Source organism: Mangifera indica, chromosome 1 (genome assembly GCF_011075055.1).
Source record: "Mangifera indica cultivar Alphonso chromosome 1, CATAS_Mindica_2.1, whole genome shotgun sequence".
NCBI lineage: Eukaryota > Viridiplantae > Streptophyta > Magnoliopsida > Sapindales > Anacardiaceae > Mangifera > Mangifera indica.
The window spans coordinates 23,627,648-23,641,640 of NC_058137.1; the positions used below are offsets into that span (position 1 = coordinate 23,627,648).

A 13,993-nucleotide genomic window follows, 5' to 3' on the forward strand; every position below is an offset into this window, starting at 1 on the left:
TCTCTGATTTAAACACTTATTATTTTGTCCATTTTTTATAAGAATTATAATTAATTAATGCTTTGTTCATTTTATTTATAATCAGATCAGGAAAAAAAGTATTTATGTTTTTTGCCAGATTTTGTATATTAAACAACAATAATTATTTTCTGAAGACAATACAACTATATTACAATATTTGAATTTCTAATGTTACTTGTTTGAACGCAGAAAATGTAATAATTTTAAGGCTGAAGGACTATTTCCCACCCAAATTTTAATGCTAAAATAAATACACACCTATAAGATTTAAAAAATTCAAAGTCTAACCCATACGCTAATTTATATTAAAATTTTCAGTTAAAGATAAAAATAAAATCATTTTTTTATAAAAATAATTTTAAAATACAAATTTCATTATATTTTCTCCACTAAATTTTAAAAACTAACAATTTTCGTTTTGCGTAAAATATTTTAACTTTGAAAAGTCATATTTTTCTCTCAAACCTTGGATTTTTTTTCTTCTCCCCTGCAGCCACCATCTCCAGCTCCAACGAACTCCCTTCTTTACCCTAAAAGGTTGGCCAAAGCACTACAAAGGATGAATGCATTTTATGATTTTGCTTGTAAAAAAACTAATCAAAGAAAGAGAATAATTTTGAGCATCCTTCCACGGATCTTAATATCTAGTTCACCACATTCACTTTACAATCAAACTATGCTTTTAATTTGTTCACAATTTGAGTATACAAGTAATGAATCTTTATGTAATTTGATGATTTTGAATTAAAGATAAAATAATATCCAATCACATAATAATATATCATTTGTGTATTCAAATTATATACAAAAAATATATATACATAATATTACTTTTAATTTTATTCACTCGACTAATTGAAAGTTGACAATGGAAAATAGACCGATTATTAAGAGGTATGAAACTTGGATATTTGATGGTACCTTGAATGATTTGGAATGATGAATTGAAGGATCTATCTTTAGAAATGTTGAATACAACTTCTCAGCGACATCATATTGAGCCATGACCAAAAAGATCTCACTATTAATGGTCAATCTTTGCTACAAGATTTATTGCCAGTGAATTTCGTAAAATAAAAAATTATCATAGATACAAATTATTTAAATAATTACTAATTATAAATTATTATTATATTTAATAAAAAATAATATATATAAATAATTATTATATTTGATTGAATATAATAAAAAAATTAAAATACTATTTCATTTAGTATAATTATTTTAAAATATTATTCGCATAATTTGTAATATTAATAAAAAATTAAGAAAAATTATTTATTAGAGATAGTGATTTTTTTTTTTTGAAAATTCCTATTGGAGTGCTACAAGACTAACACGTCTTATGTTGTGAACAAACTGAGCCAGCTTCTAAAGGCTCCCACTCGGTTACAATGGTAGAGGTAGGCTCTCTTATATCAGTGGTTGTTGTGTGTTTCTTGGGAACAGTCTGATCCAATGTTCTTCTTGGAAGCAAAAGCTAGTAACCCTCTCTTCCACAAAAGCTGAATATAGAGCTCTAAGTTAAAACTCCATTGAAATAGCTTGGCTTAAAAATCTTTTTGCAAAATTTCAGGTGAGTTGTTTCTCCCAAGTTGTTATATGGTGTGATAATTTGAGTGCAAGAGTCTTAGCTTCTAATCCTATGTTCCATGGCAGAACCAAACATATAAAGCTTGGTGTACATTACGTTTAGTGATAGCCAAAATTCTTGCTGTGCATTGCTGAACATTGAGGACCCTTCACTGGAAGAACATCGAGAGGTCTTGATCAACATGAAAAGTGACGGAGAACGCAACAGATTTTCTGTGATTGATATTTTTAGATGGGTGGTTTGGAGTTTGGACACCATCTGCGGCAGGAATTCATTCGTTTTAGTCGAAGTGGAAGAGACTATTCATTTTGGATTTTTACAGTAACTACTTTTCTTCTCTAAATCTTTGATTCAATTTAGTTCACTGCATTGTCTTAGTGGGAGTGTGGTTCTGAAATCTCATAAAAAAGGACTTCAAAAAATGAACAAAATCGGCAAATCCCATCCTCATCCACTGCTTTACTACATACATACATGGTGGCACTCACATCACATTTATAATGGTAGCCTAACGTCATCTCTTTTTTTTTCAATCGCGTTTGAGTCGGATCACATCACATCAAATAGGAAAAACCTCAAATCTAGTAACCGACTTCATAACCACTACACTATATTAGATAAGTCAAAAGTTTAATCTTGAAATATTATCAGATGAGATTTAAATTTTTACTCTTAGACTTAAAATCTCACTCATTTACCACTTAAGTTATCCTTTAAGAGTAGAAGCACAACATTTCATCTTCTTCCTCAAAGCTCTACCCACAGTTTTGGTGGCCTAAAACGGTGTTAAAATGATTTGATTTGATCAAAATCATCCATTAAAACTGATCTGATTTTGCTTTGATACGAATTTGAATAATATATAAATAGGTTTTATTTCTCTTTGCCTTATCTTATACATAATTTAATCGACTTCACATTGATAGGGTCAAATTGTATCATAATTGTGTAGGTGTGAGCTTGTTTGCACTAATAAAGACCGTCATTTTGTTGCCGACAACCTAGAACTCTTTCTAGAAATAGAATCTGATCAAGTTTTATTAGTGAATCACCAGCCTCATTAGCTTAATTAAGCATTATAATTAAAAACATATTGTCTCCTAAAGATGATTATAACCAGACATTTTAGTGTCTAGATAAATGATTAAAAATAAATTAGTGTTGGGGAGTTCTAATTTAATAAAAAATTAGATAATGTTTTTGTTAAAAGCTTTTAGTAGTGCTCTATATATTTATCTCTAGCCCCCCACTAGATGAAAATTCAACCCTTTGAAATGGGTTCATGTGAAGGCCACTCACAATGTTTGCCTTGTCTCCATCTAATTCTATTGACTTAAAAAGTGATTATGAAAGCAGCGAAAAATGGCTTTTGGTACCACGGAAAAGGAAATCTTAGAGGAAGATTTGGGTTTGGACAACACTGCTTGATGGTCAGATCTCATACCATGTTCATATTATACACAAAGTTCATCAAATTTTGTTTGGAATGATAGCTTGAACGGTAAAGAAATGATACTTTGAGCATAAAAACAAAATTTTAAATTCTCTTTGATTGATTTTGGGCCGATTATTATAGTTAATAATTAATATTTTATTAGAGTTATTAGAGTAATAAAACCATAAATAATTTTTTAAGCCAATCATATAAAAACATAAATAATTTAAATACACTAAATTATATAAAAACACATTAATTATATACCCAATTATATAATTAAAAGTATACATACATAATTTTATTTTTAACCTATTATGAAAAAATAGAACTTACCTTTTTATTGTTGTCTAAAGTGCATACATTCTTAAGCAACTTTCCATTGTTTTAATTGTTACAATTAATGACTAAATATTCTTAAGTAATTAATTACTAAGCCACTTGAAAGCTTGAAACAATGGGAACCTGAAGTTTTACAAAGAAGACAAAATGACTAGCAATAGTGATTCGATAGTGGAGCATTATAATTAATTATTCGTCTTTTACAGAGAGATGGAGAAAAGCAAATTGACTAATGCAATTTGATTTTGAATAAGTTGATGGCAAACAAAAGATACATGCCCAAAAGCCTTGGCTTTCAATTGTGAGCCATGCAGGGGACTCTTTTCTTTGTCCACATGCATACAATTTATAAGCAAAATGGTGTGTTTTATTTATGTTATTCCTTTTTGCTTGATGTAACGTGTATAAAAAAATAATATTATATATACAAATAAATCTTATTAATTTATTCATATAATCTAATGTGGTAATTTTTTATTGAGTTATTTTGAAGTAACGAAAAAAAATAAATATTCATATCACGCAATCATATATTGTCACGTTAAATTGTATAAAAAAATTAATAAAATTTGTTTATAAACATAGTTTTCTTCGGTATGAAATAGTGCAGTTGACTTTATTTTGGCTAATGCATTTCATCATAATAATTCTGTTGCTATTGGGTGGGGTTCATCCCACCATTTCCCACCACCTTTTTTTCATATATATGAAAGCACATCTCCCTTCCCCAATCTCCTCCTCTTTGAGGAAATCCATAGCTTATTGCTTCATTCACTCATGGCTTTAAAGATCAATGCATCTCTTCTACTTTTCATCCTCCTCCTTGTTCCTTTGTTATCTTCAGGTAATCATAAATAACACTATAAGCTTAAAAATAAAACTAAACTATAAAGTTTATTTTACTTTTATTCGGATTGTGACAGCCAGTCTTTTCTCTCTTGCAGGCATGGATGAAGGCTTCAAAGATGGCATGATCCCTAAACACTCACTTTATAAGGTACCCTTAAACCCCATAAAATTTAGCAAAAGCGTTTTTTTTTGTATGTGTGCATATATATATATATATACACACGCACACACAAGTGATAAAAAAAAAAAAAAAAGGGATCTCTTTGTATTTATTCCTCACATACTTCAAATTTTTTAATGCATTAATATAAAATGTATCATTTCAATTTACTATCAAGATATTATCTTGAAATTTGTCTCTTTCCCATTTTAAATATCAGGGTTTAGTGTCCGTTTTATTTGATTTAAATCAATTGATACTCTTGATTCTTTTCTTATGATGAAGTTATGGGTTCAATTCAAAATGATGTACATTGAATCCCACAATTTGAGATGGGTAAGAGACAAATAGTATAACAATGTTTTGATAATAGATTTGTATATATATGCACCCCAAGTTCAAAGATGTATTTAGTGTTATGATAAACGATAAATCTATGTTGTTTTATTATTTGTAGTATGAAGGTGAGCGAATGAATATTGCAAGGAAGCTTCTGGTTTCAGAACATGCAGTAGGGCTGGATTATGATGATGCAGGAGCTAACACAAAGCATGATCCTCCAAAGAAAAAACCTCCAGTTGGTGGAGCCAAGCCTTGAAGATACTAATCAATCAATTAATTAATTAATTAATAATAAGATAATAGAAATTATTAATTACTGCTTCTCAGTGTCTCTGATCCCAGAGGTTTTGATCATCATGTATGGGAAGAGTCCAAATATTATTATTTGCATATTTTAAATGAGATTATTCGGTGACAATAATATGCTCATTCCTCACTACCTACTACTTGTGGGGTGTATAAATTAAAAGTCTTTAAATTATATATGATTTTGCATTGTATTTAATTATATATACAACATATGTAAGCTCTTATTTGGCTACTGCGACATGTTGTAATATTACAATAAATGAAGTTCTTGAATATCGGTGCCTAATATATTTTTTTAAAAGTAATTCAAATTAAAATTTTATAAATATGTCTAATTATATCTTTAGTGCCTAATATTTATATATATTTTAATATGTCATTATATGATTAAGTAATTTTAAATTAAAAAAAATATCCAATTATATAATAATATACATAAATTTATATTTATTTGTCTATTTAAAATAAATATATTTTTTTCAATGAATAAAAAAATATAATAATAAAGAAATAACAAGTCTATAAGAGAAACTCAAAAAGAATTCACAAGTCTATTTTTTTCAAGTACAACATGTTGTGAGAAAAACATTCCATAATAAGTGATTATATTGTTTAAATAATATTTTTATCGTTTTATCGACTCCATGGTTATAGTTATGAATATAATAAATTTAATTATATAAATTTAATTAATAATAATATATTATTATATAATTAAATGATTATAAATTAAAAATAAAATAATATTTAATTAAATAATAATATATATATTTATTATAAGCTTTAAATTGATACACATATAATATTATTCTAAATAATTGACTAATAGATAAAACCCACATTTTAAGACTCCAACTGGTGAGAATTGAGAGGCAAACATTTGGTGGAAAATAATCATTCTATTTTGTATTTTTTGGTTCGTACCAGCATAAAATAACCAGAGCAACCCCTTTCTTGTCCTTCCCACAAAAAGAGAGAGGGTGAGTCATTCTCCAGCACTTAGGAAAGTCCAAAAGGGTAGATTGGGAGTAGTAGTGTTGATGCAATAATTCAAGGCATAGGGACCAAAAATGTTGCTCTCCATAGATGACACCTACATTTTCCCACCTTTCATATCTTCTTCCTTCTCATCATCACATATTTTTGACTATATACTATTGACAATTGGAATTTCATTTGCTCAAGTCAAAATTCTACAACTTTTTATGTTAGGTAATGTTTAGTATTTGATAGTTCCCATCCAATAAATATAAGCTATTACAAAATTAATATTGATGTGAAATTAAGGTTAACTTAATTTAGTAACTATAAATACTATTTATACTTTAATTGGAATGATAGTGGGGGGGTGAGGCCCCAATCACTACACCATAAATTTGTGCTTTATTTTGTAAGGTATGGTAGTTCATTCAAATCATGTAACGAAAGTATACAAATTATGTATCAAAAATAGGTATATATAATATTATTTTTTTAATTAATATAACTATGTATACTTATTTTTTATATATATTTTGTATATACAAATGATATCTTATTATATAATTAAATAATTTTAAATTAAAAATAAAATAATATATAATCGTATGATAATATATTATTTGTGTATATAAATTTTTTTTTAAAAAAAAAGTCTTCTTGTTTTGAAGAACTCATCACTAGCATCCCTTTAAGATAACTTTGTCTAACAATTTTATATTTTTAATTTATGATATTATACTTAAGATTTGAACAAAAAGACAATTTTAACCTTAATCGGTGGGCTGGTCGCTTTCACGGTCTCACGGTCAAAGGTAATACTAACACCTTTGAATAAACTTGAAAAATACAGTAACATATAAATTAAGACTAGTTTCCACCTTGGAACTTAAAAAATGGGGTCATTTCATTCTTTGTCAAAATTTTTTGTTAATTTTAATGGTAAAAGGGTATTTAGGTAATGTTTACAATATAATTTTAAAACTTAATTTCTTTTCTATTTTATTTTATTTTTCTTTTTTATCATCTATTTTTCTCATTATCTCCTCAATTTGTGAGGTGTTAACGTGGACCAATGGAGATAAAGTTGACAATGCTGTTTAAAGAGCCAAGACAAAGTTGACAGGCTAGTAGGGGTGGAGCTAGCCTTACATGAAGTGGGATAGGTAGGCAAGAGAGTGAAGGAGGACAATAATAACAATTTTGATCTTGCTATCGGATAACTAAGTAAGACATATTCAATGAAAACAACATTGACATAGGAGTCTTATTGTCAAGTATGACATTGTTGTAACCAGTTTCCATGATTGTTGTGTGCTTAAATTGTTTTTTGTTAATATAGTGGCAATTTGTTTGCAAATTCTGATGTCGGTAATTGTTTTTGATGACTCTTTACATGTATTTTTTCATTTGTTAAACTTAGAAACAAAACTATTATGAAAAGTTGGTTTCGATAAGTTGGTTTCAAAATAAAAACAAAATTTTATTTCAAGATTTTTTATAGCTATCATTGAAATATGCAAACGGAAATTCAAAGGTTAAAAACTAAGAAAACAGAAGATCTAAATCTTTAAAGTAATTAAATTAATCATAAAAGGGTATTTTTGTTATTTTAACCTTATAATAAGTGTTTAAAAATAATTAAAATTATCACATTAATATTTAAACTTCAAAAGTCAATTACTGAAAGTATTTTTGTTTTTTTTATATTTTACCTTAAAATTTAGTAAAATTTACTAACAAAATATGACAAAAGCTATAGTTTGATGGTGGGCAAGCAAATTCAAAAAGGGTGGGAAATAGTCATTCTCCCATTTAGAAAATTATTAAACTAAATGAAATTAGTTGTGAATTTTTTAATTTATCACATTGGACCTTGCTCAATGGCAATGTGATAAATACTCTTTTAATAATAATACCAAACCTAAAAGATACTACTGAGAAAGGCAAAAGCAACAAAATCTAAATAAAAAGTTGGCAAAAGATTGCAAAAACATTTGCCAAACCAGACTCTATTTTCCTCAAGTCCTAACCCACATTTTTTGGCTACAATGAAAGACACTGAGAATTATATATTATCATGACTCAGAATCCCTTCCCACTCATTCAACCTGAGTCTACTCCTATTCAATTAGGTAAAGGAATAAACACCAAACTTTCCATCATTTGGCATTAGCCCTGAAAGCAGAATTTACAGAAATCCATTTGCTGCACAAAGTAGTAACATATCTATATTGACATTATTGGCCATTATTGCCAAGATCTCCTTCAGTCTGACCAAAACTTATATGCTAGAAAGATTACAATGAAATACAGAAGAACTGTATATGCATGAAATGTGTGTGTCGGAGCGCAAGCATTTCACAGTAATGAGCATTTGATTAATTTTCAAAGATGAAATGAGATACATAGAATGAGAATAATATGTTCTGTTCTTTTTTCTTTGAGATGGTTCTCAATCACCTAAAGCAATATAATGAAAGTGAGAGACTAGTACAACAATCTATATTGGCAAAAACATGGAATCTAAGTGATTATATACATTTCCAGAAGCCCCCACATTCACAAAGGAAGCTGAGACGACATCCATATTGCTAGCAACACAATTCCAATGGTAGCAAAAGCCTGCCCAAATTCGTACACAATATTTTGTTCCTGAAGTGGTAGATTTTGCCAGTCTGTTCGCCTGAGTGCCAGTCAAAGCAAAAGGTTACCCATATAGTATGGCATAGTAAAAAGTAAATATGAAGGTATAGAACATAGAATATGCTGCAATGACAGCAAAGAGAGTGATGAACAGAGTGCAACAAGAAAACACTCCATTTGCAAGTGAAGGCTAACAGCTGCACATTACTTTTTTGCTATTACCTTATTTTCACCTTTCAGGTAGGAGATAGTCCATGGGAATAAATTTTGAATTAATATCAAATTTGCAAATTATAGCTTAAGCTAGGCTGAAAATCAGCAAATACTTTCAAGTTCAGCAGCATAAAGGAAACATAACACTGTTACAGATATGTGCATACCCTAAGTCGGCAATGACAATACTGACATTATCTTGGGAACGTCGGTCCTGCAGAACATTTCCAGTTCTATCATATATAAGTTACCAAGTAAATTATGACTATTTTGTTTTGAAAAAAAGACAACAGAGAAATATTCCACATTACCAGAGCTGCCTGCGCAAGTGCTTCACAAGCTACCTGAAATCAGATGAGAGGAAAATGAACACCAAACATGGTCAAAGAACATTCAACAACAGAGAGATATACAATTAAAAATGAGCTCCACGTACAAGACTGTTATGAGGATAAACATAAGCACAAAGCAGAATGATTACCTGTACATCTCCATGTTGCCGAAGCTGATTCCTCACAAAAGTAACTGCTTCTGAGCTGAAACACAGATGGTTAACATGTGAGTGGTATATTTTGAGCTACCAAAAGTACCGCCTGCTACTTAGCGGGCACTTCAAAAATATATATTAAATCAAGACTGAAGGGTTGACAACAAACTTATTCATGTAATCCCATAATCCATCAGATGCCAACAGTATAAATTCTGCATCTGACCCAAGATCTATTTGGAAAATATCTGGCCACGCAATAACCAGGTCCTTGTTGAGTTTCACTCTGTACAATACAAAGAATGTATTCATAATCAAGACAATCTTGTAATTCCAAAAGTGTCCATTAGTATTATTTTGCTATAAAATATCACATATATTACTGCTGATCAACCTGAATTAGAAATTTAAATTGCTGAAACTCTGTGCGCCATTATTTACTACGTCAATAGAAAGCAAGAACAGTTTGGGCATTTGTTATAAAAATAATTTAAAATTTAGCTGACATGATGTGATTGTCAATATATGTGTATCTCAATCTAGATCAAGCTTAAACCACTCAATCAGTAGTTTCTGAAGTAAAAACAAAAGAACCACAATCAATTTCAGACTGTAAAAAACTGCATAATATTATGTCTTCCTTCTGGTGTTATCCTTTGAACTAGGCAAGTTGAACCTTAAAATATAACCCCTATGGTGCAATTCAAAGTTGGCCACAGGTAAAAATTTCAAATTTATATGTCTGCTCTGATTTTCCCTTGAGATGAGGTGGATCCAATTATCAAATAAGCAAAAATTTTAGACATAACACCTACCGAGAAACAAATTTTTCAGACCACCTTCCTTCATCGACACCCTTCTTCAGCATCCTGTGCCCATACAAAACATCCCAAAATCAAAGGATTACACATACAGCAGGCCACTCATATTCAATTTTAAGAACAGTGAGAGTCCATCCTTGAACAAACAGCATAAAGGGACATACTCATTCTTCTTTGTCTTGAACCGGATGTCACCAAAAGCACGAGATACAGCAATGTCTCCACAAATTCTCCCATTGGCAATCTATAGACATTGTATATGTAAATTAGCACAGCCATGCAATGCAAGTTAGACTATACATCAAGGAAACAACGGACTGTATGATAAGGATAAACACAAATCATAAGCATATCAGAGTTTTTTATTCAAATACCAACTCTAATAGCTCATAAAAGAAGACAATTAAGATTTAAAATAGGTGAGGATCATTTAAGAAAATATTCCTTCATAAAGCCAAAAAATATTTGGATATTCAGATTATGAAAAAGAATGGCATGTTGTTGTATGCAGAGACTGCACAAAATTGAATATCAAATCCTAAAGCTCTAGTTGTTACCATGTGATCATTGATAACACTAAAGAGAAAATTTCAAGAACCCAAAACAAAAACATCAAGCAACTCTGTTTGCACAATTTAACAGATCCTGCATCATTTTTTTATGCTGCAATTCCTCTTCACATTGAAGAGAATTCGACAGTAGAAGAGAAGGCAAATGAAAGAAGTGAAACAGAATTCAAAGAACAGAAAAACACACCCATCCACCTGCTTCTCTGATTCTTCTGATTTCTTGAAGGGAGACCTTGTTGCTTCCATAAGGCCGATGAGGATTTGTCAGTGTTTCTGCTTGCCCAGAACGAGATAGCACCTGCATCAAAAAATTAATTAAAGGTATACATTTTTATTTGAGTCCTCAGATATTATTATGCAAAATGAAGTTCAGAGCATCTTAAGCTGCACAAATGTTGGATACATACCAAACATGAGTCACCAACATGTGCAATGAATAGCATGTCTTTTCCAACCAACATAACTGTGGCCGTTGCACCAGATTCATCTTCCTCCGCATTCATTTCAAGCCTTTACAAAATGAAACACCATCTAAACCTTCAATGCAATAATTTAGAATATAGAATTATATTGAGAGTATATACTGTATACATATGTCTTCGAAGAAAAGAGCAATGTTTTTTTTCTAAAAGAATCCATCCGCTCACCAATTCAACAATTTCTTATCAGCATTTTGAAAAGCTTCCTCTAAGGCCTGTTTAATTACATTGTAATCTTTTCCACTCAACAACGATCCACCTTGTAAAGCTGCAACACACTCTTTGTATAGCTCATCCCTGTGTTGGAAAATCAGATTAATAACAACAAGAAAAGAAACTATATAATCGAATTAATTTCATATTAATTTTTCATTCCATTCTTTTCAGATGTCCCTAAAACCACAAATCACAAGAGATTCAGCACTAATCAAATTTAAAGCATCCTTCTAATTAAAGGTTACTTAATTTTAATATGGAAATCATCAACTGATACTTCTATTAATTAAGATTTCGCTTACTTTACTAAGAGGGTAGTACTGAATCTTAGTTTTGAACTCTATCATAAAACATCAAACATTACATTTATAAAATGAAATGTTATATGTGCAATAAAATAAAATATAAATGTTACAAGCTCTAAACTTATTCTTCCTAGCAAAATTCCCCACTCAAATTTCAACCTTATTCGAGCAACAAGACCCCTTATACGATTCCAAGAAATCCTAGCACCTAAATTAGTTTTACCAATAAACTTACTTAACCTGAGAACTACCCAGTAATCCAAATAATCTCCGTGATCGAATTCGAAGAATAGACCAACCTAAGAAAGTTGACAGAAGAGACACCGCCGTGGCCATCAAAAACCGCAGCAAAGGAGAACCCATCAAGGCCATCGGATTGTATAACAAGATCATCCTCCATCTCTTCACGCAGGCCCTGCAAACTGGCGGAGCCCCATCGGATACCGGCAACGCCACTCAAAGAAGAGGTAGCGTCGATTGCAATCGCGGAGCAGTTGAGAGTTCTAACTCTTGTAGAAGCAATTAAAGCGTTTGTTTTGTTGGCTGGCTTGAAGTTAGAGTTGAAGTTGAGCTTGGATAAGAGAAAACTCTGCAAATACTGTTGGCTTAACAAAGCCATTAAGACAGAGTTTCAGTGAATTGGAACAGCAGTGAGTTGAGGGAGTTAAGAGAGAAGAGAAGTAGTGGTGGTGGTGAGTTGGATTAAAGAAGGATAAGAGAGACAGAAGGAAAGCCTTATAACGGATTTAACGGATTATTTTCTCATGATTCGTGAGATTGGACTATGACTTTGTGTACTTCTCCTGTCTTAGTAAATCACTAATTTGTCATTAAAAACCTATAAATACAAACCTCAAAACTAATATAAAAACAGAAAAGTCTTTTTTTTTAACTTCTAAAATAATTTTTACCTGTGTAATTAAATTAAAAAATATCTAAATGTATATTACAATTTATTTTAAATAATTTATAAAAAACCGTTGTGTTCTTTTTTATCTTTTATTGGATTACTCTCAAATTTTAGCAGTATTTTAGATATCTCTAGTACTAAATTATAAATGATGATGATGTATGTTTGATGTCTAGAACTTGCGATATAATTGTATGAATTTTGATATGAAATTTTTTATTTTCTTTAATAGTGTTTTTATTGTGTTTTATTACATTTAGAGGGCTAAAAGTTGTGTACCCTCATTGTTAATTTAGTGAATTGTGTTTTTGGGAAATACCCCATGATTTTGCTTTTCTTATCAAAGAAATTTCATCTCATTCAATATATGATTTTTTGCCTTTTGGCTTTGTTTGTTTGTTTTTTTTTTTTTCCCCCTTTTAATCTATGTGAATAGGCTATTCAACTATGGCTTTGTGATACATCTTCTGAAATGCGAAGATCCTGATAAAATGCCCATCATCAACCACATCAATCCCAGGAACAATTACATTTCCTTCCAAGTATTTCTCTCTCAAACCTCTGTCTTATATGCACATATATAACAAATTCATGGCAAACACAGAAGAAGTGTAAATGTGAAATAGATTAACAATATTGGCTTTTGTTTGCAGTGTGACAGCATGATAACAGCAGAAAAAGACATTAGAAAAGATGGAGATATAATATATGAAGAGTGTAGAGTCTGGGAGGGCAGAATCTCCATTGGTCAGTTGTATCTTCACAACCCAGATGGCTCAATGATTGAGATGAAAAATCTTGATTTATTGGGCATAAATAACATAAGAAATTGTGAACTATTATCAGCTCATGATTCCAACATCAATGTTAGTTGAGATTTGTAAAGAAAAAGGAATGAATTTGTAAAATATGAAATATTTCTCAAGTGTGCTTGATATGTCACACTTTCTGTCGTGCATTTGGTTACACTACCCAAAAAGCACGCAAGTGTGATATGCTAAAATGAAAAAGGGAGCTATATTTTCTCCAGAAATCCTAGTATAATGATCCACTTAGAATTCAGGTAAAAGAAATGAAGAATATATTTTTATAGATTTCCCCCTTGTCTCTTTGAACCCTTCTATTTTCTTTAACTTTCTCGTGTTTTCTCAAATTTCCTGATCAAACAAACACTACAAACCGTTCAAAACTAGGGAAATCAATGAAGATAATCCTGGGATAGTCAATAGACAATGGAAAAAACTCCTGCATTTGCATTGATGAAATTTGGAAAATAAGAGTATAAGAGAATCCATATGCAATGTTTCTCTACTTAGA

The 13,993-nt window shown here is 30.3% G+C and overlaps 2 protein-coding genes across 2 annotated transcripts; one reads left to right on the forward strand and one right to left on the reverse strand.

The window, feature by feature from the left end:
• The first annotated feature begins 4,102 nt into the window (after nucleotides 1-4,102).
• Nucleotides 4,103-5,325, forward strand: LOC123227498. Its single transcript, XM_044652375.1, has 3 exons — nucleotides 4,103-4,236; nucleotides 4,337-4,389; nucleotides 4,859-5,325. The coding sequence occupies exons 1-3, from the start codon at nucleotides 4,170-4,172 to the stop codon at nucleotides 4,997-4,999; spliced, it is 261 nt and encodes an 86-aa protein (XP_044508310.1). The 5' UTR covers nucleotides 4,103-4,169; the 3' UTR covers nucleotides 5,000-5,325.
• Nucleotides 5,326-8,389: 3,064 nt separating this feature from the next.
• LOC123227499 (protein phosphatase 2C 57) lies at nucleotides 8,390-12,525 on the reverse strand. Its single transcript, XM_044652391.1, has 11 exons — nucleotides 12,066-12,525; nucleotides 11,414-11,542; nucleotides 11,174-11,276; nucleotides 10,954-11,064; nucleotides 10,362-10,441; nucleotides 10,192-10,245; nucleotides 9,546-9,662; nucleotides 9,371-9,425; nucleotides 9,201-9,233; nucleotides 9,057-9,103; nucleotides 8,390-8,716 (listed from the first exon to the last, which is right to left on the reverse strand). Exons 1-11 carry the CDS (start codon nucleotides 12,383-12,385, stop codon nucleotides 8,593-8,595), a joined length of 1,173 nt encoding a protein of 390 aa, XP_044508326.1. The 5' UTR covers nucleotides 12,386-12,525; the 3' UTR covers nucleotides 8,390-8,592.
• Nucleotides 12,526-13,993: the final 1,468 nt, after the last annotated feature.